Genomic DNA, 26,189 nt, shown 5'->3' with positions numbered 1-26,189 from the left:
GGTTTTAAGTTTCAACATCACATTACTGTAAACTGCATACTGCACCACTATTAGCTCCAAACTAGCCGTGAAATCTTACTCACAGGTACTCGGCTTCAACTCAGATTTCCGGTGAGCACGGCGAAACTTCCCTGATTCTGCAGATAAATGTGAAAACAGCCTTCTAGTGTCAAACTCTGCACAGTGAAGCTTAAACATTCAACTGACGGAACAAGAAGCTAAAACACATTTTTGACCGTGTTGGGGACTTTAAAGTTTGGTTACTCACAAGAGACACATTTTTAAAAAGAAAGAGCTGTCGGGAGAGGCTGCGATATGTTGACGAAATTTCTAGTATGAGTCAAGCTCCAAAACCCCCTACAACTCCAGTTGGTAACAGTTTCTGTTTGAGATAATCCCCATGACCACATCTGAATTATTGTTTATACACTTTGGAAAGCTCCCTCCAAAACCACAAAACCTTACACAACCCTACACAAACTAAACTTTGTGTGTAAAATCAGTGCCTATAAGTCGTTTTAACATTTTAGTAAAGCCAGTCAAAACAGTTCCTGACCCTCTAAAGGTGACTGGGATGCAGGGATCTGCTTTCTCTCTCCATTCTTGTGTAACTGTATGCCAGCTTGTCCCTTTAAACACAACTCTTGCCCTTCAGCCAGCGACCTCCTTCGCACCCGTGTTCACAAATATCACCGGGGCACAGCAGTGATATGTGTGAGCAGAGTGAGTGGAGCACCCCTCGGCCCTCCTGTGCTAAACTTAGCCCCTGACAGTACCACTTCTCATCACAACATACTCGGAAGACCACAGCGGGTTACAATGGATGGTGTCGAGTTACCGCAGATGCTGCTGTATCTCACCGGTGAGGCTGACAAAACAAGGTGAGTGTGTGCAGTGTACTGGGCAGATCCTTTACTGTAACTGACAATAATCTGGTTAATTGGTTTAGTATGTTTACTAATGACTGTATAATCTGTCACTGTGCTCCTTCTTTGGATCCAGCATGTGTTGCACATTTGTTCACTGCTGTGGCATGAGAGAAAACAGCTGCCTCTACTGAAGCACCCGAATTTAATTTCCAGCACTTTCATAAGGAATTATTTCAGTTTATTGTACAAACTGAAGTCACTGCTATGTTATGGAGAATGTAGTAACAGTGAAACAAATAATAAACAGAAAACATTGTCTTCTCTGAAAGGTGTAGTGTGATGTTTTCTTCAACAGGTTGCACTGAGCTGACTGTCTTGTTGATTTCTGCTCCACTGACTTGCTCCGATCTGTTGTTTGTAGATGTAGACTTAAAGACTCCGCAGGTTTTTCTGTCTTTCTCTCTGTCTCCTTCCACACTTGTATTCCTCTCTGTCACGATGGGCAACTATAGCTCAGCCCTCATTCCTGGTAAGCCTTGCTACTATTGTTGTTAACATTTTGTTACAACATAATTTGAAATACTACCACGCTCGAAAGCTGCATGTTAAAAGCTGAACGTTAATGCAGGCTTTGGAAATAATGGAAAAATAGAAATATGGAAGTGGCCCATGTATTCTATGGTGATGGGTGTGTTTTTAACATTTATTCTCTGTTTCTCTTGAAGACACTGACGAGTTTGATTCAATTGTGTCACTGGCGGAGAAGCTGAATGAGCAGGTAGCTCATGCTGCAGATGAGAGGTTACAGTCTGAGCTTCAGTCTCTGGGAAGTATACACTTTTAATAGTTATCTGCAGGCTGTTCCTTTACTATGTGATCCAGTTAAACTGTACTATTATAACTTGGCTCACTGTATGAAACGAGTATGTGTGCTCTGGTCTGTTTGTGTCCTATCTGCCCTTGGGATAAATTTAACTTTTCTGAGCTGCCTCGTACACACACACAGCCACATACAGCAGCAGAAGATATCTGCTTTGAGTCCTTACTTAACACAAGATTTAAAGGTACACGGCCTGTAATGTAAACAGTATGATCTTTATTCTCTGATTTATATTTTGAGTCATTGTAATCAAATGTTGTGGTGGAAATCTTCTCTGGAGACTCATTTACATCATTTTTTTTGTTTACATTCAGAATGGGGTGAAGTACCCTTCAATGTTTTACTGATCAGACGTCTCAAACTAGACTTGACTTACAGGTAACACTCACGATGGAGGTGGAAAGAAAAGAAAACCAGAGTGAAGAGCTGGATTCTTCATCAACAACAAGTTTTCAACAAGAAAACTCTGAGGAACCGAGTCAGAATGGTTCTGCCCTGCCTGTAAGTGTAAAAACACACTCTCTCCATGCAGCATGATTATGCTCCTTACAGTAAAATATTATTTCAGGTTTGTGTTTTTTTGTCGTTACTCTCCACAGGCAGCTAAAAGCAAAAGTGCACTCACACAGTCCTCCCCTTCAAGTGCTGCGCCGTCCTTCTCGTCTCTTTTACCGAAAGCTCTCTCTGCTGTTCTTCATGCGACGCTGCCTCCACGTTACAGCTCCGTGCCTCGGCCAATCAGAAACCCACCGAACCTGGAACAACTGCAGACAGAGCTGAGAGAACTGAGGGCTAACTTTGAACAGATGAAGAGTCAGCACAAGTACGGCTTTGATACTGTAATCTCTGCTGTAATATAGCAAGTGATGCCTGCATTTCCTTCTCATCACTATTCCACAACTTTTAACACACATCCAAACATTATTTTCCTACCAAATGTGTAACAAAAAACAATTCAAAATAGTGAGACATCCTTGTTTGGACTGGTAGCCTCAGCCTGGGGAGCGTGTGATTTTCCAAACCCTGCATTGCCTCTATGATAGTTTCGATTAGTTTTTTTGATGCATTAATTTGATGATGTCTTGTGTTCCAGCAAAGAAATTAAACTGCTGATGAATGAGCTAGATGAGGAGAAAAGGATTCGTTTGACTTTACAGGTATGAAAATGCATCGTAACTTCTAGAGAATGTGTTATTTGTTCTTTCAAAAGTTTTGCAGTCCTGCTTTGATGTTTTATCACACACAATGATATAACAATATTGAGGTATTGTTCACTTTTTCAAAAACTACTTCAAGATGAGAATAATTACTTAATTAATTGTTTTGCTTTAGATGGAGGTACAACGTATGAAGAAGCACATGTCTAAATGAGCAGGAAGACACAATAAGCATCAAGAGATTCTGATTTGACTAAAAGAACCAAGTTTTAAAAGTCCTGTTCTACACCTGTTTGGTAAATGTTATTTCTCTAAGTTATACAAATCATCCCTGCTCCTTTTTGATGAAGAATTATTATATTTATTTGAAAAACATGTCTCTTAGATGTTTTATTTTTTACTAGATTGCTGACTGAAAGGACTCAGTGTTTTTTACTGAGTCATTGTTGAAAAGTGTGAGCGCAGCAGGAGCAGACTCAAGGTGAAAGTCTGCTACAAACCCGATGTCACACTGAGAAGAGGGTGTGTTGGCTTTCTCTCTTGGAAGTGAGCAGTGCATGGCCCAGTTATACATTTAATTTATTTATTTCTGTAGATAGACCCTTGATGACTGTGGCATCTTTAGCATCCTGTGGTGGGGGAAATGCTTTTTTAAAGTGTTTTGAGGTTTCCACAACTTGTTTTCTGTGGGAACCCATATTTGTAATGACTGTTGGTTAGAGGCCTCAATGTGTGTTGATGATTCATTTTCAATCATTTTTCTTTTATCCAACAGTGAAGGATAAAGGGCAGCACAAACACGGGGCCCTCTGTCATATTTAAGGGCATGTATATTTTTCAAAAATGTAATAATTTGTCTTTTGATTTAGAAAAAATGAGCTGACTGAGCTGTCAGTTAATGTATTGGTTGCTGACGTTCAGGAGCATTGTGAATTCATTAAAGATGTCGGCCATTGTTGACTCTACTTTTTTATTAATAATTAAGGATGAAGCCACTCACATGAATAAATATATAGATAGTGACGTCATGTGTTAAAAAAATGCAAGTATCTTCTGGAACATAAGTGTAAACAGAGTCTGGTTCCGTTTTATAAAGAGTCAGAGTTAAAAGTTTCAGTTTCTGACAAAAATGTTCAGACTCCAACTAAACTATTTACTGTTATTTACTTTTGTGACAAACTGGAGCCTGAAATCAGATAAAAAAAAATTTTTGCTATACTTTTAAAGTCATTATTTCAGTATTTTCTTGAAGTCATTTGAGATAAATAGATTTTCAAATACATAAACAAAAAGTCATTTCCGTTGACTAATTAGCCTTATAAATGAAATGCAAGTAAATCCTCTTTTTTGGCAAAAATTTTTAATAAAAAAAGCACATATTTCCTCTTAAAAACATATATACATAATTTGGTATATTACATTTTCATTTTCAGATCAAAATGGTCACATTGTGGCAGGTTGGCGTTTTCTTTGGCAGTCCGTATTCTTTTTCTGTACGATCCAGGATTTTACCTCAGAAGTTGGAGTCTTCACAAGGAATAGGCCTGAAGGTATCTTCTTTGTTCTCCTCAAGAATGATGTCGTATCGACAGAGAGGCCTGTGAGAGACAAAATCAATATTGAAATCTGGAGCTTGGAGCATGTAGGTTGCAAAGGTGGTTTTTAAATCATTAAGTATTGCCTACCTGTCCCTGCGTTCCAGATGTGTGAGACGGACTTGGAGGATACGCAGCTTATATTTGGGCTTGAACACGTTCCCAGTGGAGAATGTGAGAGACACCTTATTCACTGACTTTACATCTTTGTCAAACTGGGCAAACAACCATGTATTTTTGTACTTCTGGAAGTTTGATGCTTTACTGATATGAAAGAAAAGAAAACAAAAAAAAACACTGCTGAGAGAGAGAGCAGTAACAGATGACCAGAGAGACTTCATGGTGAAATATTGTATATTAAATATTGTACTTGAAATAGAACATAATGTGAAGACTTACTGGTCGATGGTTGCCACTGCTTCTTCACCATTCCCATGAAGTTTAACAGTGATGTAGCCCCAGCGTTCCACCTGGTTCCATATCACCACTTCTACCTTGTAGTTTGTCACTGAGAGAAGATATGAAGATGTTGATTGGTTTCATTTTAGTAATTATTAGCCTCATAAGGAAAAGCTTGACTGACAGAAAACTCTAGTACATGGGTGGTGAGACTATGAGGATTAACTGTTAAAATAAATTGGAAATGTTCCTTTAAAGTCTTTATATGCACAAACAGTAGATGAGAGACAACAAGAGATATTTGTCTGAGAAAGAGAGAAAACAGGTCTTAAAGGGCAAATATTGACATTTCCTATTTATTGCTTGACATTCAGAGGATGTTTTAATCATCCAGCAACACTTATTAAAAACTCTACAATTCATGTTAAGAATATATCTTGTTCCACTGTTTTCATTGTTAAATGTCTTTACTTAACAGGATGAGGCTCGGTTCTGTTTTCAGAGATGTCCTCAACAACTGCCACAAAACCCTTACTAGAAACTCACTTTCACATCAACCAAATGTTGCTAAGAGCATCAGTTATTATTACTATTATTATACTTACTGCAGAATGGAGTCTCTTTATTTGTGGTGAAGTAAGCTTTTGTTTGCCCCAGGCGCAGCAGGACGTCTTTCCACTCTATGACGTCATAACCTGGATTTGAGTGAAACAGCTGCGTCAGGTTTACAACAACTTACTCTAACTGCTGAGGAAGTAATGGATTTATTCAAAAAATACACCCATCTTAAATTAAACATATAAATTACAACAAACTTAAATGAAAGAAATACTCATCTAAAATGCCTCAAGATTCACTTATTTCATCACTGTTACTTCCATATAATCATATTGCAAGCTTCCACTAGCTTTATATTGTGTTCATGTAATTTTTGATTGACTACCTTTCACATGAAAAATGTGTGTATGTGGTTAAGTTGAGGCATCCTTTTGAGTGGATAATGTGCGTTCTTCATTTAACTAACAGATAATAAAAGTACCAACCAAAGGCAGGACATCCATCTTCTCCAAACTGCTCACAGTTCATGCAGTTACCATTCAGAAAGTCCTTGTAAGAGGAGCAGGGGAAGCTCCTGGTGAAGCACGTCCGACTCAGAGAGTCAAGGTAGAGCAACACTGATCTCTGGTGGTCGCATTTGAAATAGGCTGTTCCTTAAGAGTAAGATAATCACATGTGATTATAAATCCAACATGTTTTACAGCCAGCAGTTTGATGGTGATATTTGGGTTTTCATTTTCCCCATAATTTCAATGACATTACCAGAAAAGATGGTTTTGGGACATCCAGGTTGGTCTGCTCCTCCATTTGCATAGAAATCAATGTGACCTAAAGGTTCTCTGAAGCCCAGGGCTGTAAACACACAGTTGACACATTAAAATGACAACTCCTTTACTTTTACACATATAAATTATCTGTATGATTTTGTATACATAAAGAACATCAAAAACCATTTAAAACATGAATAAATGAATATATAAAACAGTATGTAAGTTCAACTTTACCATCCATGTCTGTATGAAGAACATCCACAAACTGGGCATCTTTGGCATCCAGCCGATTGTTTGGAGTAGCGCCGGTGAACTGAGGCCCAGCAGGATCCAGAGCTGCAAATATCAACATCAGTAAACCTCAATAGAACTTCAAAATTATTTTACTATTTGGATATCTGGATGTCTGGATTCTGTTTTATATCTTTCTGTTACAGAAGCACTCCCGATGTCTAGACCTGCTTTTCTTTTCTTTGGGTTTTTATATATGATCCTCTGCACACTACAGACATTATGCGGGAGGATTTTCTGCCTTTATGCCACAATCTCTCCACTGGGATTTCAGAAACTGTGCTGTTTTCTTACAGGTGATTCCTGCCCATACAGCCAAAACCTGAACTGTGATACATTTACACAACTACACAACTCAACTGTGACTCTGCTGCTCTGTGTTATTCGTCATTTGTAATGTTGGCAATCAAGAAATTAAAGTTCATTCTAGTGTCACCTTATCATGATTTTTACCTTGATAACCATTTCAACCAAATGCCAAAACTATAAAAACATAAGGGCCTGAAGATTGTGTAAGTAAATACATTGAGAAATATGTGCATTATTTCTGTAATTCTCTAAGGATGTCCGCACTGTATGTTTACTACTTTCTGTTTAAAGTTTAAATGGACCAAGTTTTGGAGCTGTGTTTTTTTTTCATTTTGACATCAGGAGTCAGAGATTTTGACATATTAGCTTATGAGGTTCAAGTCATTATTAAGCTGTTTGGCAGTGAATTGAAACAATGGCCATCTCCACAGAAAATCAGTCTGAGCACACAAAATTTCTGTTGTGTAATTTTATATAAGAAGCTCAGGAAATGTCATAACATTGGTAAATCTAGAAATATTTTCAGGATTATAAAAATTAGGATTGTGAGGTTCACAATTTTACCTGTAATTCTTCCGATTGCCCCATTCAGGTTTGCGCCTACAAAGCCTGATATATGAGCTCCAAGACTGACTCCGATCATGTGGATGGAGCTCAGAGAGGCACCACTTTCCTGAAAAGATCAGTCATCTGTTATAGCAAGACACTGCATGCTCACAGAGAGAAATCAGGATGCTACAACAGAAATATATTTTGCATGTATCAAATACATCTCATACCTGCATCATTTTGATGAAAGCAGTGAGGTTGTCAGCTACCTTGTGTGTGTTCTCCACTACTTTAAAATAATTCACATTGGTAGCCCCGTGGTTCCAGTCCACTACTATGACGTTACCGTCTGTCCTGACCAGCAGCAGCTGTGTGATGTTGTGAAGCCACATCGGTGGAGATCCTGTGGGCCGATAGCCATGAACAACGAAGGTGGTTGGCCTGGACATGTTGAACTGAGGGTGGGCTAACAGGTTGGTGTGGGACACAAGTGAACCACATGTTGCAGTAGAATTGGTGTACAGCAGCAATCTAATCCTGAGGTCAGTTCCTATGATTGAGTGAGCCAGATCTAGATCTGTGAAGTTATCGCATGTCTGAACTGGGGGGAGAAAAAAAGAAGGGGCAGACAGAGATAGAGAGAGAGAGAGGTGTGTTTGGGGAGGAGAGGAGGAGAAAATTAGACGACCATTTTGATCTCAAGAAAAGTTGCATAATCTTGAATTATTTAGTGATTTGTCATTTAAAATGTCTGTCATCATCAGTGACATCATTCCCAAATATGACACAGTATGTGAGTAGTCATTGTTGGTCTTGGTTGAAACTGTTTTCAAATGCAGCTTCGCCCACTAGAGAGACACCACCATGTCCTGGACAGTTTCCAATGAGAGAACAGACAATCTAACACTGAGATCTATGAGTGAAACTGACATAAATAAATACACAAAATGACAGATCAATGACATATAATCATAGATCATTAGAATAGCAGAAAATGTGATAATGACAAACTGTAAGTGTGCCCATGTGTTCTGATAATGCTACCAACCAAACTACATGAGTCTAATTAAGCAAAACAATAAATACTAATTTAACATTCAATGACAGATATTAATCTCTACACAAACAGCCTGCTATGGAAATAAAGTGTGTTTACAATAGATGTTGATTTTTATCTGAACCAGTAGACAGTTTTCTTGCTATCAAGCTGACATTGGTTAAACATTTGGCACTAGCTGAATGTTTACTTCATTAAGTTCTACTGCGATGGGAGAGTCGCGGGTCTAACTGGTGAAACTCGTAAACATTTACGTAGATCACCACAGCTTGGTTGCATGTGTATCAGCTGAGAGCCCATCATGGGTGTTGACAGTGACCGCATCAAACACGCTGGAAATTTCAGTTCCTCAATGTTGCTTCCCAGAAGTACAGTTGCTAGACACTTACTGTCAAAAACAACTATTTGTGTGTGTTTGTGTGTGTACATACATCAACAAGGTTAAGATGTAAATTGAGAAATTTACATTTCAGAGCATTATGCTTTGGGCCTTACCTTTGCATAGTTGAACAGCTATCAGCAAGAGTGTTGTCAGATACTGCCACAGTGACATGCTTTAGACCAGTAACGTGCAAATAATCTACAGAGAGAGTTATCAGAGTCAGAAATGGATTTGAAAAACACACCATTCAGATACTATTTGGTCCTTGGCACTGCCAGTTAACTCCAAAACACATGTACACAAACACAACAAAAATAAATACATATTAAACACATCCTCCAACCACACTAGAAAAAGCAACATTTCAAGGAGACCACTATCTTTTTCACTCACATGTTTTCTTTGACACTTTGTATTTAACTCCATAGACTGTAGTTTGTATTTTTTTTCTCTGAAGCAAACTACACTGGAGCATAGCAAAGATAAGATCAGAGGTGGGTTACTTATCTACTTACCTTCAGATGTAATGAAACTTGTCATGAGTGAGTGGAAAATAATCATTTCCATTTTCATTCTTGGCAACTTCAATGTTTGTTTCTTGTTTGCCCTACCCACTGAGATTAAACTCCACCAATGACAGAGTGATTATAAGTGAAACTGAAATCTGCACAAATTGGGTCTATCTGTGACTAGTTTTTTCTGCTACAGTAGACGCGTGTACATGTTCAGTGTCTTCCTTAGATTGAACTCTGAATAAATTTGACAAGAGTATAAAAGAGTATCACATGACTTCATTGATATCAGAGTCTTACCTTTGTTGTAGGACAATATTTCCTGGCCCGGTGTGTCAAAGGTCCAGAATATTTCAGGTTATCCGTTGTTTGTAACTCCACATATTTAGACAGTGTTCGCTTCAGGAAGTGACAGAAGGAGCAGTAAAGCAATATTCCCAGCCTGCATGCTCTCACCAAGATAACCACACCCCTTGCCCGTTGCCCCAGGTCATTGTGTTCACCGGTGAAACATTCCTGTGAAGTCACTCCTGTTCCCAGCACACTGAAACCGGTTATGCGGCTGTTTCTTGTGTTTCAATCGAACTTCAATCTTTAAAAATAACATTGTCTTTGTTTGTCTTTTTCATGTGAAAGTGAGAGGCGGTTAAATATGTCAAAACTCTGACATTTGAATGCTGTCACACACCAAATTATACTCTACCTCATTATTGTCCCCCTGACTGTACTGTATGTGAATAGCTTTGGTAGAAGACTTAAGTGGGAGTTGATGATCTAACTTGTGGTTGTAGAAACCTCTATTGACTTTCAGTTGCTTTGAGTGTTGGGTGAATGTTCAGTTTTGGGTTAATTTCCATTTTTACCAGCAGTCTTCAACCTGAAAGGGATTGTAAATGTTTAAGTTTAGAGCAGTTTACCTGACTGCCTTTGAAAATAAAAAAGATAAAGATAAGATAATCAGTAAACTTCAAACCTTACTGTCATGTTTATGTTTATGTCCTACTTTTGCAAAAAAAAAAAATAATACATGAATCAAAATGAAAGTCCCTAGAACATATGATAGAATTTGCTAGAGAATTACCTTATATCAAGATGAGCATATATCATAAATGTATTTATGGAAATGCATCAGTGATATCTCCTTTGAACATGAAACACACCTACAATTATAACAAAACTATAGTCTACAGCTAACACACTGTTCTGCAGTTATAATATTTACCATGTTCATCATCTGAGTTTAGCACGTTAGCAACATCAGCTGATGGGACTGTCTTAGTTTTGCAGGTATTCAGTCATAAACCAAAGTATTAGACAAACTGAAATTTTGAGCTGATGATGGCACTTGTTGAAAAGTTAAGAGATCGCCAAAGTTATTATAATTCATCCTGAGGAGGACATGAATGTCTGCATCAAATTTCATGATGCTCAATCCAATAGTCTTTTATTTCACCTAAAACCACAGCTATCAACCTCATGGTGGCGCTAGAGGGAAATTCAGAGGATCTCCAGATCAGAAATCTTCATCCTATGTGGACCATGAATGTCTGTACAAATTTTTGAGTTGAGTTTTTGAGATATTTCAGTCTGAACAAACGTGGTGAACAAAGTATTTTTACTTAATTTATATTTTTTACATTAATACTATAATGAAAGTATTTTTGCATGTGCGTTTCATCTATTTAAGATTGATCATAATATGCTCAGTGTGACTGTGTGTGTGTTTTAGACAATATGTGCATATATGAATCATGTAGCATTTCCCAACAAGGACAAACTGCAGCCGGATCATATGATGTAACCAACCTGTATGGTGTACAGTAGGAGGTGGTAACAACCAGCAGGTAGTGCAATGTTTCATTGATTTCAAGATGTACTCTCACTGTATTCACAACACAAATTACATAAGATGCGGCACACTGGCACACAATTTTGTGAAATGTTGGGACACATTGTCCCTCTGTGTTTGGTTCCAAAGGCTGCCAATGTAAAAGCTCTGGGCACATACTCACCTTTACAGTTGATCTTAACATACACTGTTAGCAGCCTCTATTCTCTACATTTCACTGTGTGGGAGGACTTGTGAGAAATGTTTCAAAACATGAGCATTTTTCACATTCAGTTCTAGCTGAACTGTCACATATACTGTACTGTATGGATTTTAGTGCAACACATTCACCTTCCTATTTCTACGAGCTTCAATATTACCACGTGGAGAAAGGAAAGTCCTCACAAGCTCAGTATTGATGATAAGTGCAATCTACTTTTCTGAATGCCTTTACGAGAGTGGCTTGAACTTTGCTCACTACATTCTCCCGTCATCAGGGTCAGGCAGGTCGATGGCATGTATACTTAAAAACACTCACAGGGTTAGAAATCACCTCAGCTGAGGAGCGGCAGGTGGGTGCAGCAGTGTTGTCAGTGGACGAGAGTAGAGCAGAACATTCTGGATGGCTGGAAGGAGACGAGGACGAGGAAGCAACGTCCAGCAACAGGCCCCACAGAGCCAGAGAGGAGGCCCTCGCAAGGTAGGTGGTCTTCTGTCATTATGAAACAAGGCCTCCATGTTTATTCTTACTAACACTTCAAATAATTATCATAGGGGAACCTTGAGAATCTGGTTAAACTTATGCTTTTCATACTTATATTGTGTTTTCATGTGTCAAGCTTTGAATAGTAAATGTTAATAATTCCTCTGTGGTTATTTGACTTGGGAGTGGACAGTTAACTGATTAGCTGGGTGGGACGATGTAGCCATGACTCATTTTTATGTATTGCACAGGATTATATAATCAATCTCGAGTGATATTAAGCTTTTGTTTGCCATGATATAAAATGATAAATGAAGCCATTCTTTGGGTCAAAAGTAATTCTGTGTAATTAGTTATCATTTCTATAAATGTAAATAAGGATTGTGAGTCACACAATACAGTGCGTAATGTACACATAACATCTGTGTCTCAAATGTGGAAGCATATGAAAGCCTACATTATGTTCATGTCTTACTTGACTTTGTAAAGTGGTAAACTGTGGCTAATTTTCAATAGCTAAGAGAGCATATTTAAGCAGGAAAGCAGGCTAACATTATTATCATTCACAAAGTTCTGAACATTTGAAAATGCAGTTTAAGAGTTAAACTAAACAATCTTATAGTTTAAAATAACACAACACGTGGGACATTTTAGGCAGAACAAGAGTTCAAAGTATACCTCACAACAGATAAAGCTGTGTATATGTAATGTATACACACACAAACACAAAGTCCATGACATACCCAGCCGCTCATTACTTCAGACTGCTGAGATTATTCACAACTGTCTTTAAAATATTGTCAAAGGTTATCTGACTTTGATAATATCTTTATCTATGTCAAATCTAGGGAAGAATCCAACCTGCAAACTTACAACATCTCATGTGTTTATGAAAATAGACCTAACAGCACAGTTAATATTGCAATGCACTGTTGTTGTATTGTCTTCCTGCATTGTTTTGTTTTTGAGTGTGAGGTAATGACCTAAACTTCTAGAGTTGCCCATAGGCGTGAATGTGTGTCTGTATACAGACAGTGAGATCTTTTTCAGTTTGTACACTTCCTGTCACCTGATGCATGTCGAGACCCTGAACAGGACAGGCGGTTAAGCAGACGGGTGAACTGATTTGGAAAAATACAGCATTTAATTGAACCTAACACATATTTATTTCCTTGTCTCTGTATTCAGGCTCTGAGGGAGCCGGCTGCTTTTGCCAAGTCTACAGGTTGTGAATCAGACGTCCAGCATGAAAAGCTGACAATTGCCCAAGCACGGAGGGGCACACCAGGTCACACTTCTCATTTGCTTTGGTTGCCATTGCTAATAAATAAAGGAAAAGTAGTAGAGTAGGAGAATTATTAACTTGAGATGTTTCAATATATTGCTTTTATTATATGACGTAATATCAGCTGATATTACCAATGTTAGTATCAGTCTAATATTGTTTTACTGCTGGTTATTTGGCTGATTGTCGGGTTATCGTTATCATAATCTTTTTCTCCAGTAATGCGTCACGCCACACTAGAGCCCGACCGATATATCGTCAGGTGATATTATCAGCTGATATTGGCCTATCACAGATATATCTGTATCAGCGTGTATATCGTCTGATGTGCACCAATATATATATATATATTTTTAAAGTTTTATAGGCAGCATTTTATGTATATTTGATCCTTTTTCTTAATTCAAGTTTAATATACATAGATGTATGTTTTTTTGTTTTATGTGTTTTTTATTTATAGTTATTCATAATTTTTAAATTGCCAGTGAAGTTTACTGTTTCAGGGCACGTCACTTGATACAATAAAGTTTACTGTTAAACTATAAAATATCCTGCCTCCATTACATATCATTGTCACAAGTGTTTGATCCACACATTTAAGGGATCACTGCAAAAAAATATGTGTGTATGTATATATTCTGTACATATAAGATTATCAACTGATATATCAATATCAGAATTTTTTTACTCTCTAATATTGGTATCGGCCCGGCCCCAGACATCCAGTATCAGTCGGGCTCTATGCCATACGACTGACAAATTAGCAACAGAATGAAAGAAAATAACTTGTTTTGATTTTTTTGCTCTTGCAAATATTATCAGTGTCAGTATTGGCTGATATAGGTATAAAATATCAGATATTGGTATTAGCTTCAAGATACCATATCAGTAAATCCCTTTGACCTCCAGAAAGTTTTTGTAACGCCATGCTGGTATCCTTTCATATTTCTTATCTTGCAGCTCATCGTCCAGTGCGAGTCTACGCTGATGGGATCTTTGATCTTTTCCATTCGGGGCACGCTCGAGCTCTGATGCAGGCAAAAAATGTTTTCCCCAACACATACCTGATAGTAGGAGGTAAAGCATGAATCTCACTCCCTCAACAACACAGTAAACACAGTAAAAACACACAAAGAAAGACAGTTTAATGCTTTCTGTATTAGCTGAATATAAATTTTAATCTTAGAACAAAATTGCCTTCAAAGGGCCAAAATCTTAAGGCTCTTAGGCTAAATCTTCCAATTTAGTAATTCCAGATTAACTCTTACTCCCGGCTTAGTCTAAGGTCCTCTCTGTCTTTGTGTCTCCAGTCTGCAGTGATGAACTCACCCACAAGTTTAAGGGCTATACAGTAATGACAGAAGACGAACGCTATGATGCCCTGAGGCACTGCCGTTATGTTGATGAGGTGGTGCGGGACGCTCCCTGGACCCTTACCACAGAGTTCCTCCAGAAGCATAAGGTCAAAGCTCATGCAGTCATAGGACACCACAGCTTCTTGAAATGCCGTACAGTGGCAACAACAAGGATATCAAGTGTTCAGTCAGGGTGAATACTGTCATGTTACACTTACAGATCGACTTTGTGGCCCATGATGATATCCCTTACACCTCTGCTGGATCAGAGGATGTTTACAAACACATCAAGGAAGCAGGTGAGGATTCATATAACCCACTGTGATACATTATGGTTGTCATTTATCATATTACTTGAATTAATGACATGTATTATTTGTGTTTTCATGTCAGGAATGTTTGTGGCCACTCAGAGGACGGAGGGTATCTCCACATCGGATCTGATCACTCGTATCGTCCGAGACTACGACATCTATGTCCGACGCAACTTGCAGAGAGGATACACAGCCCGAGAACTGAATGTTGGATTCATTAACGTAAGGGGAAGCATATTTAATAATTTAAAACATCTAAATATTGATGTTTTTGACACAAACACAATACAATAATGTACTGACCATTTCTTCCTGTGTCTTTCTTGACAGGAGAACAAGTACAGGCTCCAGAACCAGGTGGACAAGATGAAAGAGACAGTCCGTACGGTGGAGGAAAAGTCCAAACACTTTGTCTACAGAGTGGAGGAGAAGAGCCAAGACCTCATCCACAAGTGGGAAGAGAAGTCACGAGAATTCATCTTCAACTTCCTGGAGCTTTTTGGACCAGATGGAGCTTGGGCACGTTTACCTTTAAATTAATCCATAAGACACTGAAAGGAAGAATCCCTCTTAAACATCAGAAGCTATTGAACCTTTAATTTCTAGGTTGATTAAGTTGTTAAATTCTGTGTTAATATTAATAGATAAATATATATGACCAGCAAAAAATAATCCTGCATATAACACCCCCATAAAACCATAAATTCTTATCATTATACCTTGTTTGTACAGAATAAACAAACAAGATATAATATGTTAATAAGTGAGCTTTAGAGGTGCTCGTATGTGGATTTTATTGCTTATGGACAGAGTCAGACTAGTTGTTTTCCCCTATTTATAGTCTTTATGCTAAGCTAAGCTAACTCTTGCTTTTCTGGACAAGATAAACTCTTCCTATGTCCCTTTTTTGTTTTATTTTGTACTGAACAACAGCACAAAAGATGATGAAATATGTGACAGAAGCTGTGACAGAAACAATTGTCAGTGAGGCCAGTGTGTGGAAGGAAAGGGGGTAAAAAAAAATGTTTGCACACCTTCTTCTCTGAGTCTTGGTCAAATCTAAAAAAAAAAATACAATACAGGCAATACAGATACAATACAGACACTCCTGGAATCAGCAAGACTTAAACTTTTCAGGAAAAGCGATATCTCTGATGGCGTCTCCATCACGGATAAACATCCATAAACCTACTTTGAAATCACAGAAAAAAAGACATCTTGTAACTTCAGATCTTTCCTCATAATAGTCATGTTTAGATTTTTTCTTCAGTACCAAAAGTAATCCAGTGATAGCTGTTTTTTACCTTAACATCCAGGACCAGAACTGGCTTATGCAATTGACCTCCCCACAAACTCCAAATAGAAAATATTATAACCTACAAGTAGACAAATAGATTTGGCAGGTTGGAGGAAAGTGACAATAAACATGTCATAAGATATTTAACCACAACATAACTCAAGAAAACACATCAGATCACATCATTGCAACAAAATAAATCTCTCCTCTGTTTCTGTCTATGTTTAGCATGCGATTCAGGAGCGGAGTGGGCGAATGCTCCAGGCCCTGTCACCCTACTCGTCACCCCGTGGCTCCCCCAGCAGCAGTCCCACCAGACGTCGCTCTGTGTCTCCTGACTCCTCCCCCACCTCCGCCTCTCCCCCCTCTCCCTCCCCTCCTTCCTCTCCATCCTCCCCCTCCTCCCCCTCCTCATCTAAAAAGGAAAAAGGGACACGCTCCTTTCCAAAGTCTGCCTCCACACACAGCAGACATGCACAATGAGCTCATCATGCTTTGGCTGTTTATAATATGTCATAATATGTCTAAGGGGGCTATTGATTAAAGCAAACAACTAAAAAATGAAGTGGTTTAATTTATTACTGGTTTATTCAAGTGCAAGTGCAATATATGATAATGTACAAAGTGTTTCTTCACTAAAAAGTAAAGGAAAAGAACATTAATATTTTGATGTGGTGTGATTTGTTTTCTGTTACTTTTCCATATGTCTAGGATCTAAATACACAACACATACCCTTAAAGTGCCTTCACAGTGTTAATAGTTTTTTGTTATTTTTTTATATCAGTAATGGATCTAGTTACTTTATTATGTGAAAAGTGTCTTACAGTGAAGAATCCACAGATAAATTTTAGCTCATTGTTTTGGTTTTATGGCCTGAAAACATGTTTCTACCAGCAATGAGCAGGTGCTTTTAGCAAAAATCTGATAAATCTTTGTATGCTTCCTACAGCGCTGCACAGCAGACAGACAAATCTGATGATGAAAGAACATATAGCAGTTAAAGACATAGATTTTTTTTATTCAAGAGTTGGTAGAGAGCAAATAGAGCAACAAGACGAGTGAATGATTAACTTCTCAAGTGACCAGGAACACAGCTCCAAATGACTCCTAATGTGTACTGTCTGCCAACACCATAACTTTATATGGTTGTGTTTGAGTTTTCAGCTCTTTGTGGAGCTCCTCTGCCCCCAAGTGGTCAAAATAATCAATTATTGCAGCTAACAGATGTGCCAACATTAATGTACCTTACAGGACAGGTTCACATTTTTGCAAGTTTATCTTGATGCAGCAGTCACATATCTATATAGATACAATGAAAGACTTTTTTCTCTCTGTATTGTTCCTCATGTCTATACTAGCTGAGGTCCCTTGCTGACATGATTCCCATGTAAGAAATGGGGAACAAAATCTACAGTTTTGGCAGTCTGACAAAGTTCAAGAGGGCAACTTCCATATTTACAATTTTTTAGTGCCAAATTCCCTCTTTGTGTGTCCTCAGACAGTGTTTTCTTGTTGAGCTGTGGTGGTGGGTCAGTCAGAAAAAGAGATACAAGAAAGACTATAACGTTGGTAGATGTTTGTTATATTTGGATAATTTTTCTAATTATTTTAATATTAGCTTCAGCTGAACTTTAAAAAAAAAGAGGATTGTGGATTTTGTCTCCCATCTCTTACAATGGAATTAAGAGAGGATCTTTACATGGCCATAATGGACATGAGGAATGAGTATAGTGTCAAAAAACTGTTTCAATGCACAAAGTAATGTTAAACACAGACTTCCTCTAAGTGTAAATATCCTACTAGTAGCCTATAAAGTATTAAGTTGTTTTAACTTTAGCTGCTCTTAATTATATTTTAACGGTAACCATAACAACAGGGCTGTAAAAGGACATTAAACGTCACAGCCGTAGTACTTATCATACCACGACTATACACCAATCAGATTGCGAGATTTTAATGACCCGATTTGTAAATTTACATATTCATAGACTCAGGAATTTTCAATGAGGGAGAATGAGTAGGTGTAATTTTCAGGATTTTAAGAAGATAATCTAACTTTTTTGTGTGGAAAAAACATATTAGACACAAATTATTAGTACTTTAGTATTTTATAGATATATATCTTTGAACATGTCTAAAGAGGATGTTTAAAAATATTTATAGAAGTGCCCTGCTTTGATCTCGTTTTAATAGATTCTGCAGTCAAACCAAAGCAGATATTGAGTACAAAGCATCAACTGAGCGTCAACATTATATTATTAAAACGCAGATAAGGAACTACAAACCTATCTGCGCATGTCCCCGGTAAGTGTCTGGGTCTTGTAGTATCCTCGGCTCATTTAAAACCGTGCCTATGACGTCACCGCCGGCTAATGTCCTACACGGATTAAAGATGGCTCCTTCTCACGCACTAAGGTGCTGTAAACGGGCTCTGAACTGGATACCTGTCCTGTTTATTAACCTGGTGGTCGGCTGGTCTTACTACGCCTATGTCGTGGAGCTCTGCGTGTGTAAGTACGCTCACTTTGGGGTTTTTTAGTTTTTTTTTCACAAGTGTTTATTCATGTGTCGGGAGGTGCGGATTTGTGCTCGTGCTCACAGTTGCACGGTGGCCAACTTTGATAAGCTAGTTGAAGTGAGATTTAAAACCACCCTCAGGCTGCACTGTCTCATCTGTCTGATTGTTTATTCATTCACATAAACAGCATTCAGCAGCGTGTATAATGTTAATGTAATCAGGCGACATTGTTTCTGTTAGATTAGGAGAGGAGAGACAGCCTGGGCAGCTTGTACAGTCATTAATTAATAGTTAATACATTAATCATTATGGCTGTTATGATTCAAGTGACGTCAGATATTATGTTGGCAGAAAGAAGCTGCAATAAAAACTTTATCTGATGTTTAAAATGTGCAGTGTGTTGTGAATGAATGGACAATAACAGCTCCCTTCAATGACACAAATTAAACTATGAATGGGTCCAAGTGTATTTCCAGTCGCTGTGTTTTATAGTATCAGCTGGCTTTTTCCCAGTACATGTACTGAGGACATGAGTTATCTCTTGTCCTCCTCAATATATCTGAATTTGAACACATAACATGCATTTTAACATGCATGCATTTGAATTTTGCATCTCAATTTACCACAAGGTGAGATTTTACAATTGGCAATGATTGTAATCATTTAATTGTTGTTTGAGCACTAATGGAGCAGCTTTGTCAGCCAGCTGTAAAATCCTTATGTAAATCATAATGAGGAATGGGTATAGATTAACCATGGGATGCATCATGTTACTCATTGTCTATGGAGAAATTTAATGAGGGCTGGAGAAGAATGAAAGCTGTTAAAACTTTTACAGTGCCTGGGGGAACAAAAATACAAATGCACAGCCAGTGTTAGATATTCGCACTGAATTGAATTTAAACATGTTACCATGTTATAATGGCTGTTTGTTGTCAAGGTGAATTTATCTTTAATTGAATGAATTAGTTGCAACACAGCATAAACAGGTGCTCTCAAGTGATTAGGATCCATAAAATCCAAAAACATGGAGACAAATCATCGATTCAGACAAAGAGACTTTACAACTGTACACAGATTTATCATCCGGTTGAGGAAAGGATTTCCTCATTTGTCTAATATTCAAATGCATGCATTATTATTTATACACTGTAGTATAAACCTGACTCAGTGTTTCAACCTTTCAGTCTCTCTCCCTGCACTCACAGTCAGGTTTTTATGGTATGTTTGAGCCTGGAACTGATGATACCACTATCAGCATGTGGATGTACTGTAGCGACTGTGGTCAGGACAGGGACAGCCCTGCTGCTTAAACAAAGCTCTCTCTTATGGGTGGGTCACTGCTGGCCGTGCCAGGCTGCTGCCACATGGTGTGAGAATGGGGTGGTGTGTATGTGTGTGAGGTGGGGGATGTGTTGACATGCATTCTTTGGACATTCATTAATGCTCACTAATTAGTTTTTTTTTTCTCTGCCCTCTGTGTGTGTGTGTAATGTAGATACAATCCCAAATAATGCAGAACGAAGTAAGTGATACATATATTACATGTTAATTCACGTTTGATGCTGTAATTCCTCCTCATTTTTAATGTTATATCAAAGATTATGTCACAGATTCCAGTGTCACTGCATTTAAAACATCTTCTGTCTCTCTACAGTCAGCTATTTGGTCATCTTTCACATTTTCCTCATCATGTTCATATGGTCTTACTGGAAAACTATCTGGTCCACACCAGCCAGCCCCTCAACAGCGGTAAGCCGAGAGTAGTGTCTTTAAACTCCTCACCACAACGGTTACCTTCTTTAATGGCTACATGGAGAATATTTAACTAAAAGCAAACACAATAAACATATGTTTTGTTTTCCAATGAACACACCTTATTGTCATGGTTTAAGTGTAGTATTTCATAAATATACATGTATAGAGAGCACATAATTTCACAAATAAATATTGCATGACTGTTCAATGCAAGTTTACAATACGCAATTTGTTGGGCTTTCTTTAACTACGTTCACATTCCAGGCCTTAATGCTCAATTCTGATGTTTTTAGTCTGATTTGATCTTTTTGTGTTGGTTCACATTCATGTTTGTAAGTGACATGTATCCAGCTCCAGTGTGAACACCGCTGAGGTCCTAACCTGCCTGCCAAAAATCAGATCTGAGTCACTTGAAGCAAAAAAAATCTGATTTGTGCCACTTCAGCGTGTAATGTAAACGTAGCCTCTGACTCAGTCTTTTCTCCCCCTGTCAGTTCGCTCTGCCCAGAGCAGAGAAGGAACTGTATGAACGAGAGGAGCGGGCCGAGGTGCAACAAGAAATCCTGAAGAAAGTGGCCAGGAATTTACCCGTGTATACACGCACAGCAGGAGGAGGTGAGGCTTTTCACTACAGCAGCAACGGTGACTGTTTGGCTTACTGTTTAAACGCCCAGTAGCTGCTTGAGAGCAAACCACCGGGGAAATTGTGTAACTGATTTACTGTTGTCACCGCTGCCTCTAACGCAGCAGGAAGGACGCGAAGACAGTTTCCTCATTGTTCACCTCATGTATGACACTCACATGCACAACATAATATAAGACATACAAAAGAAATTGTGTAAATGTATTGCTGCATTGTGTCTTCCCCTTTTGGCTGAAAGTGCAACACTGTTTATATTTTCTATGAGAGAATGTACTCTGTGATAAAAACCATAAGATGTTATTTTCCTCGTCTGTCTTGTGTTTACGGAACTGCGTGTAACAGGAGGGTTAATTAGACTCAGGTGCACCTCGTTACCTCTGTGGGCCACACCTGGCTCTTCTAATCACCAACAATGGTGCGTTTTATACTTGGTCTCAAAGGGCCATTTGAAAAGACACTTTCTAAAATAATAATACCACCATATTTATAATTTCTACCTTTATTACATTTGTAGAATTGGAGGATTTATTCATTTGAAAATTTTGAGTAGCTCAGAAAGTCTTCAAAGTGTTAAAAAATTCTAAATACACCTCAAATTCTTATTTTTCTTCAATAAACCTCATATACTGTATATAGTTATTCAGTAATGTTTGAATAATTCTGCTTTCATTTTTTCTAAACAGCCATCCGATACTGCGACCCCTGCCAGGTAATCAAACCTGACCGCTGCCATCACTGCTCAACCTGTGAGATGTGAGTGTACACACTGTAATTAAGGCTCATAGTTTTCATTTTTTTACTTTATCCCCATAGAAGACCTGTATTTTTCACTCTATTTTATGTCCTCATACATCCAAAAGTTGTTTTTTCAGACTGCCAGTAAACATTGTTCACTGCAGCTTCTGCTAACAGAAATATGTTGTAACTATGTTACATAAGAAGAAGACGAATAAATGGTTAACCAGAGAGTTTATTTTTGCTGCAAATGTTAGTTTTAAACCAGTGTTGGGTGGTGCTTTTCTAATTAAATCATCCATTTTAAACATTTAGTTTTAAATATTGAGCAGTATGTGTTATCTTATGCTGACGTCTTTTTTTCCCTCATGTGGTATAAGTGCCTCTGGGTAACTGATCAGCCAAATGTCTATAATGTCTATAAACATTTACTAGATGGCACTGATAGGATGTATGTTTTCCTTATTCCCGTTCTTCAAGGTGTGTGCTGAAAATGGACCATCATTGCCCCTGGTACTGTAGGCTTTTCTCATTTAACTATGCTTATAATCACCTTTGTCCATACAAGTTGTTTTTATTGTAAAATTGTAAATTTTCTCTTGAAGAAAATGTAGAGAAATGAGCATGTTTCACTTTCTGTCCCCGATGTTCTCTTCCTGTTTCAGGGTGAATAACTGTGTTGGATTCTCAAATTACAAGTACTTTGTCTTGTTCTTGGCCTACGCTTCACTCTACTGTTTAGTTATTTGTGCTACAGTCGTCCAATATTTCATCAAATTCTGGACTGTAAGTACAGAAATGTCCTCTGTTTCATTAAATTGCCTGTTCTTACATGTGTGTGCTTGCTGTGGTTGCAGTTTATTAAAGGTGGTTTTAGTATCCTTTTGAATCTCACGTTATTTATAAAATCAGGATTCAGCAGCCTTGGGTTAAAAAACTTTATGGGGATTTTGGAGCAGGGGAAAAACCATGAATATGCTTCCCTTTTAAAGTTTTGAAATACAGAATCTCTAATTATTGAAGTAAAATTTAAAAATGAGGATGTGGTGAAGCATGTGATCACCCACTAATGGTTGCATTGTAAGATATCAACCAATAGGTTACAAATGCTACACTGTGGTGCACAATTGTGTATCATGTGAATGCTTATCAGAGGATCGTCTTCAGCATACTGCTTCACATGAGACAATGGCTTCTGTCATGCAGTCTAACAGTGAAGGAGTATGTTGTCTTACAGCCAAAACAATACTAACATTTAAGTTGTATGAGACAAAAATAATAGATGGTGTTTCCAGTGACTTGCTTATTAATTTGTTGCCCCGAGGCAACAAATTAATAAGATTTAAAACTTTGCCACTTCTACTGCAGTCAGTTGTTTGCTAATGACTTGCTGACTTGCTAAAGGTTAACACTTTTGTCCTTTTTTTTTTTTCTTTTCCCTCTGAAGAAACACCTACCTGACACACACGCCAAATTCCACATCTTGTTTCTGTTTTTCGTGGCGGCGCTGTTCTTCATCAGCATCCTGTCGCTTTTCAGCTACCATCTCTGGCTCGTGGGAAAGAACAGGACCACTATAGGTAGCTATAGGACATGCATTTCTTGATAAAGATTCAGTTTGACACACACTTTTGTACTGAGATTGTTAACTTAAAAAAATTTTAATATCCATTTTCAGAGGCTTTTAGGGCTCCTGTCTTCACAAATGGTCCGGACAAAAATGGGTTTTCTTTAGGCTTTAGCCGAAATGTAGCTGAGGTGTTTGGAGACCAAGCAAAGTACTGGATCTTTCCTATTTTCTCAAGGTAAAACTACTCTAACCTGACACATCTGTAGCTATAAATCACCTACGCAATCATAATGATGCAAATAGATAGACATTTTGTCAAAACTGTTTAACCTTATATTTCAGTTTCCATTTTTAGTGTTAAAGCTATTTTAATAGAATGGAGAAAACCAGAAAAAAAGACTAATGAAGTACTACAATCCCAAAAGTACAATTAATCATCATTGCTGACATGTTGACTTATGCTGTCATTATCTCTGTCTGAATCAGTCTGGGAGATGGACATTCCTTTGTTACCAGATTGGTTCACATAGATCCTGAACAAGCAAACAGTGTCCTCCAGCAAAATGGCAAAAGGTGAGCATTCTTTAAAAAAAAGTTTTAATGTTTTCTTTCAGTTTTGGTGTTAATCACTAATTTGACTTTAATTACAGCCTTGCTGATGAGGAGACCAACCCTTGTGTGCTCGGTAACAATATACAACACGAAGTGGACGACGGCAAACAGAAAACTGGTGATGCTTTTTCTCACATTTTCATTTTTGTTCTTATGGTTTATGATAAGTATAGTTTTATAATTACTGTTTCTTCTCAAAAGAGCTGTAACAGATCTAGAAACATCGATTTTGTACAAATTGTATCCTTTCAGATGGAGGCCAGATAGTGTCTGTGACAGTGGAGAGTGAGCCATAGCAGGTATGTGGACATGACATAAACACTTTGTCCTCCTCCTGTGTTTATTTGTACTCATTGTCGGCTGTCCCTGCAGGTCGCAGGCACACCAGTAAAGAGCACGTCAACTACGATGCCTTAAACCAGGATCATCTGCACATCCACAGGAACCATCCTCCACCCTTATTTTGACAGTGCAGCCTCAGGTCGCATGTTTTGTATGTACGTTAAATGGACCATCCTTCATCTTTTGTGCTTGTAAAAGTTGCACCACCACAATACTGTTATCATGTCAACAGAGGCTGTACAGTGACCCAATAGACTGCACCAGTCTGAACCAGAGGCGATTCACAGGTTTTGTCTTTGTTACTAGCCAAAGACATTCAAATAATATTATTTGAAAAACTCTGGGGCTGCTTTTACTCCCCCTTGAGCCAATGTTTCTTTTAACTGAAGGGAATAATCACATTATAAATTTCAACTAGAGACTCATCCTTTGTCAGTATTAATCAAGAATTAATAACTAAGCCTCAAATTTGTTTGTTTGTAGAACAGTGGGAGCCACAAAAGTGATATTTGTCTTCAGGACATAATTGAGTAGGAGTGAAAACTCTGTGTGAACCATATGTGCAATATGTCTAAGCAGGTTTTAACTCCGAGCACAGTGCAATTATTAAGACCAATCGTCAGTTATCAAACGGTCTGATTCAGTTTACAGTTTACGTCATTGAATATATTTAATGGTCTTTCTGTTTACACTATTAATATATTTATTTTTTGCATTTCAGTTTTTATATGATGGTTGACATAAGCTTCAAATGTGAGGACCAAATCCAGTTTATCTGCTGTTTAAATACTTAATTCCAAATTATTATTTAAGACACCAGTAGATCACATATGCAGAGTAATTATCAATGATATTTTCCGTTGCACTATAAATAATTGTCATTTATTTGTTTTTAAGCTTTTATAAATTAATTTCATTGTCTTTCTGTGTCTATTGATTTTATTGTAATGGCTTATTTGTTTTATTTATATGTACTGGTGTTTTGTTTTAATGTTCTCTTCATGAGAACATTAAAACAATGGTTAGTTTCCTCTGATGGGCAGGTTGGGACCTTGCATGGTAGCCCCTGTACCCATTCAGCGTATGAATGTGTGTGAATGGGTGAATGTGATTTGTAGTGTAAAAGCGCTTTGAGTGGTCGGAAGACTAGAAAGGTGCTATACAAGTACAATCCATTTACCATTTACCATTCATTACTTCTACTTAATCTCACACTCATGGTCAGTCCTTTGCAGTTTATTTGTATAAACTGAATCAGTCTTAAGTGTTAATGCCAAGGATTAATTCTATTGTGGTTTTTCCAGTTTGATGATAAGATTTATTTGAAAGTTGGAGAACAAGAGCACAAATTAAAAAAAAAAAAAACAATACACCCTACATAAAGATTTTGTCAGAGAGGTCAAGGACTTTTGATCCATTTTGACCTTGAGTGTGAACCAGGATAGATAAGCAGGTCTTTATAGCCCACTGATGAAAGAGGAGGCTACTGTCATCATAAATGCTCATCTCTGTGCTCCTGGCAACTGCTTCATTTTATTACATCCCTTTTAGTGGAAATGATGCACAGCACAGTGTTCCATTTGCCTGAGTGAGCAGTTAATAATTATGTGTAGATACTACTGACTGGTAGCCCATATGAATGTACTCACACAACTTCTCACACACACAGTTTAATAACTAAAACCACCTAATGCACCCCCAAGTGGCAAGAGCTGCTATTGTAGTTATTCCTGTAAAGAACTGCTTTTTTTATTGGGGAAATGACTCATGTTCTGTAACAATAAATGTAATTTAAGAAACTATTACGTGTGCTCCTTTTCTTGTGATTGTAAATGTGTGGGTTGTAATTTGGAGCTCATGAGAGGAATTTAAAGTTTAATTGACTGTGAAGCAACTGATG

The 26,189-nt window shown here is 37.8% G+C and overlaps 4 protein-coding genes across 5 annotated transcripts; 3 read left to right on the top strand and 1 right to left on the bottom strand.

The window, feature by feature from the left end:
• The first annotated feature begins 736 nt into the window (after nucleotides 1-736).
• Nucleotides 737-3,850, top strand: si:dkey-71d15.2 (SH3 domain-containing kinase-binding protein 1). The gene is made up of 6 exons (XM_042432050.1): nucleotides 737-881; nucleotides 1,595-1,695; nucleotides 2,128-2,250; nucleotides 2,349-2,572; nucleotides 2,843-2,906; nucleotides 3,082-3,850. The coding sequence occupies exons 1-6, from the start codon at nucleotides 824-826 to the stop codon at nucleotides 3,118-3,120; spliced, it is 609 nt and encodes a 202-aa protein (XP_042287984.1). The 5' UTR covers nucleotides 737-823; the 3' UTR covers nucleotides 3,121-3,850.
• A 434-nt stretch (nucleotides 3,851-4,284) lies between these two features.
• LOC121910299 (lipase member H-like) lies at nucleotides 4,285-9,762 on the bottom strand. Of its 2 annotated transcripts, none has more exons than XM_042431450.1 (11): nucleotides 9,629-9,762; nucleotides 8,930-9,014; nucleotides 7,608-7,978; nucleotides 7,393-7,501; nucleotides 6,463-6,564; nucleotides 6,221-6,310; nucleotides 5,944-6,111; nucleotides 5,506-5,595; nucleotides 4,901-5,009; nucleotides 4,592-4,765; nucleotides 4,285-4,504 (listed from the first exon to the last, which is right to left on the bottom strand). In XM_042431450.1, the coding sequence occupies exons 2-11, from the start codon at nucleotides 8,985-8,987 to the stop codon at nucleotides 4,420-4,422; spliced, it is 1,356 nt and encodes a 451-aa protein (XP_042287384.1). In that variant the 5' UTR covers nucleotides 8,988-9,014; nucleotides 9,629-9,762; the 3' UTR covers nucleotides 4,285-4,419. The 2 variants fall into 2 exon arrangements, with proteins under 2 accessions (XP_042287384.1, XP_042287385.1); XM_042431451.1 differs by lacking the exon at nucleotides 9,629-9,762 and adding an exon at nucleotides 9,332-9,422.
• Nucleotides 9,763-11,531: 1,769 nt separating this feature from the next.
• LOC121910551 (choline-phosphate cytidylyltransferase B-like) lies at nucleotides 11,532-16,593 on the top strand. Its single transcript, XM_042431792.1, has 8 exons — nucleotides 11,532-11,856; nucleotides 13,048-13,147; nucleotides 14,105-14,221; nucleotides 14,455-14,606; nucleotides 14,720-14,798; nucleotides 14,893-15,035; nucleotides 15,144-15,332; nucleotides 16,339-16,593. Exons 1-8 carry the CDS (start codon nucleotides 11,779-11,781, stop codon nucleotides 16,591-16,593), a joined length of 1,113 nt encoding a protein of 370 aa, XP_042287726.1. The 5' UTR covers nucleotides 11,532-11,778.
• Nucleotides 16,594-18,475: 1,882 nt separating this feature from the next.
• Nucleotides 18,476-25,383, top strand: LOC121910903 (palmitoyltransferase ZDHHC20-A-like). The gene is made up of 13 exons (XM_042432288.1): nucleotides 18,476-18,621; nucleotides 20,128-20,154; nucleotides 20,287-20,381; nucleotides 20,882-21,002; nucleotides 21,714-21,783; nucleotides 22,246-22,278; nucleotides 22,431-22,551; nucleotides 23,213-23,345; nucleotides 23,444-23,570; nucleotides 23,822-23,908; nucleotides 23,986-24,065; nucleotides 24,200-24,246; nucleotides 24,320-25,383. The coding sequence occupies exons 1-12, from the start codon at nucleotides 18,504-18,506 to the stop codon at nucleotides 24,241-24,243; spliced, it is 1,056 nt and encodes a 351-aa protein (XP_042288222.1). The 5' UTR covers nucleotides 18,476-18,503; the 3' UTR covers nucleotides 24,244-24,246; nucleotides 24,320-25,383.
• Nucleotides 25,384-26,189: the final 806 nt, after the last annotated feature.

Source organism: Thunnus maccoyii, chromosome 13, assembly GCF_910596095.1.
Source record: "Thunnus maccoyii chromosome 13, fThuMac1.1, whole genome shotgun sequence".
Lineage (NCBI taxonomy): Eukaryota > Metazoa > Chordata > Actinopteri > Scombriformes > Scombridae > Thunnus > Thunnus maccoyii.
Note: the sequence above shows the minus strand (reverse complement) of the source record. Positions and strands in the feature narration are given on the sequence as shown.

What these genes read in the sequence shown, in the direction of transcription:
- si:dkey-71d15.2 (XM_042432050.1), top strand. Translation starts at nt 824, where the DNA reads ATGGTGTCGAGTTACCGCAGATGCTGCTGTATCTCACCGGTGAGGCTG. An exon ending in GGTGAGGCTGACAAAACAAG is followed by an intron (nt 882 to 1,594) that starts GTGAGTGTGTGC and finishes TTTCTCTTGAAG; the next exon opens with ACACTGACGAGTTTGATTCA. An exon ending in CAGATGAAGAGTCAGCACAA is followed by an intron (nt 2,573 to 2,842) that starts GTACGGCTTTGA and finishes CTTGTGTTCCAG; the next exon opens with CAAAGAAATTAAACTGCTGA.
- LOC121910299 (XM_042431450.1), bottom strand. Translation starts at nt 8,987, where the DNA reads ATGTCACTGTGGCAGTATCTGACAACACTCTTGCTGATAGCTGTTCAA. An exon ending in GGCAATCGGAAGAATTACAG is followed by an intron (nt 6,565 to 7,392) that starts GTAAAATTGTGA and finishes TGATATTTGCAG; the next exon opens with CTCTGGATCCTGCTGGGCCT. An exon ending in TCCCAAAACCATCTTTTCTG is followed by an intron (nt 6,112 to 6,220) that starts GTAATGTCATTG and finishes CTTACTCTTAAG; the next exon opens with GAACAGCCTATTTCAAATGC.
- LOC121910551 (XM_042431792.1), top strand. Translation starts at nt 11,779, where the DNA reads ATGGCTGGAAGGAGACGAGGACGAGGAAGCAACGTCCAGCAACAGGCC. An exon ending in CACATACCTGATAGTAGGAG is followed by an intron (nt 14,222 to 14,454) that starts GTAAAGCATGAA and finishes TTGTGTCTCCAG; the next exon opens with TCTGCAGTGATGAACTCACC. An exon ending in TGAATGTTGGATTCATTAAC is followed by an intron (nt 15,036 to 15,143) that starts GTAAGGGGAAGC and finishes CTTTCTTGACAG; the next exon opens with GAGAACAAGTACAGGCTCCA.
- LOC121910903 (XM_042432288.1), top strand. Translation starts at nt 18,504, where the DNA reads ATGGCTCCTTCTCACGCACTAAGGTGCTGTAAACGGGCTCTGAACTGG. An exon ending in TGTCGTGGAGCTCTGCGTGT is followed by an intron (nt 18,622 to 20,127) that starts GTAAGTACGCTC and finishes TGTGTAATGTAG; the next exon opens with ATACAATCCCAAATAATGCA. An exon ending in CCCAAATAATGCAGAACGAA is followed by an intron (nt 20,155 to 20,286) that starts GTAAGTGATACA and finishes GTCTCTCTACAG; the next exon opens with TCAGCTATTTGGTCATCTTT.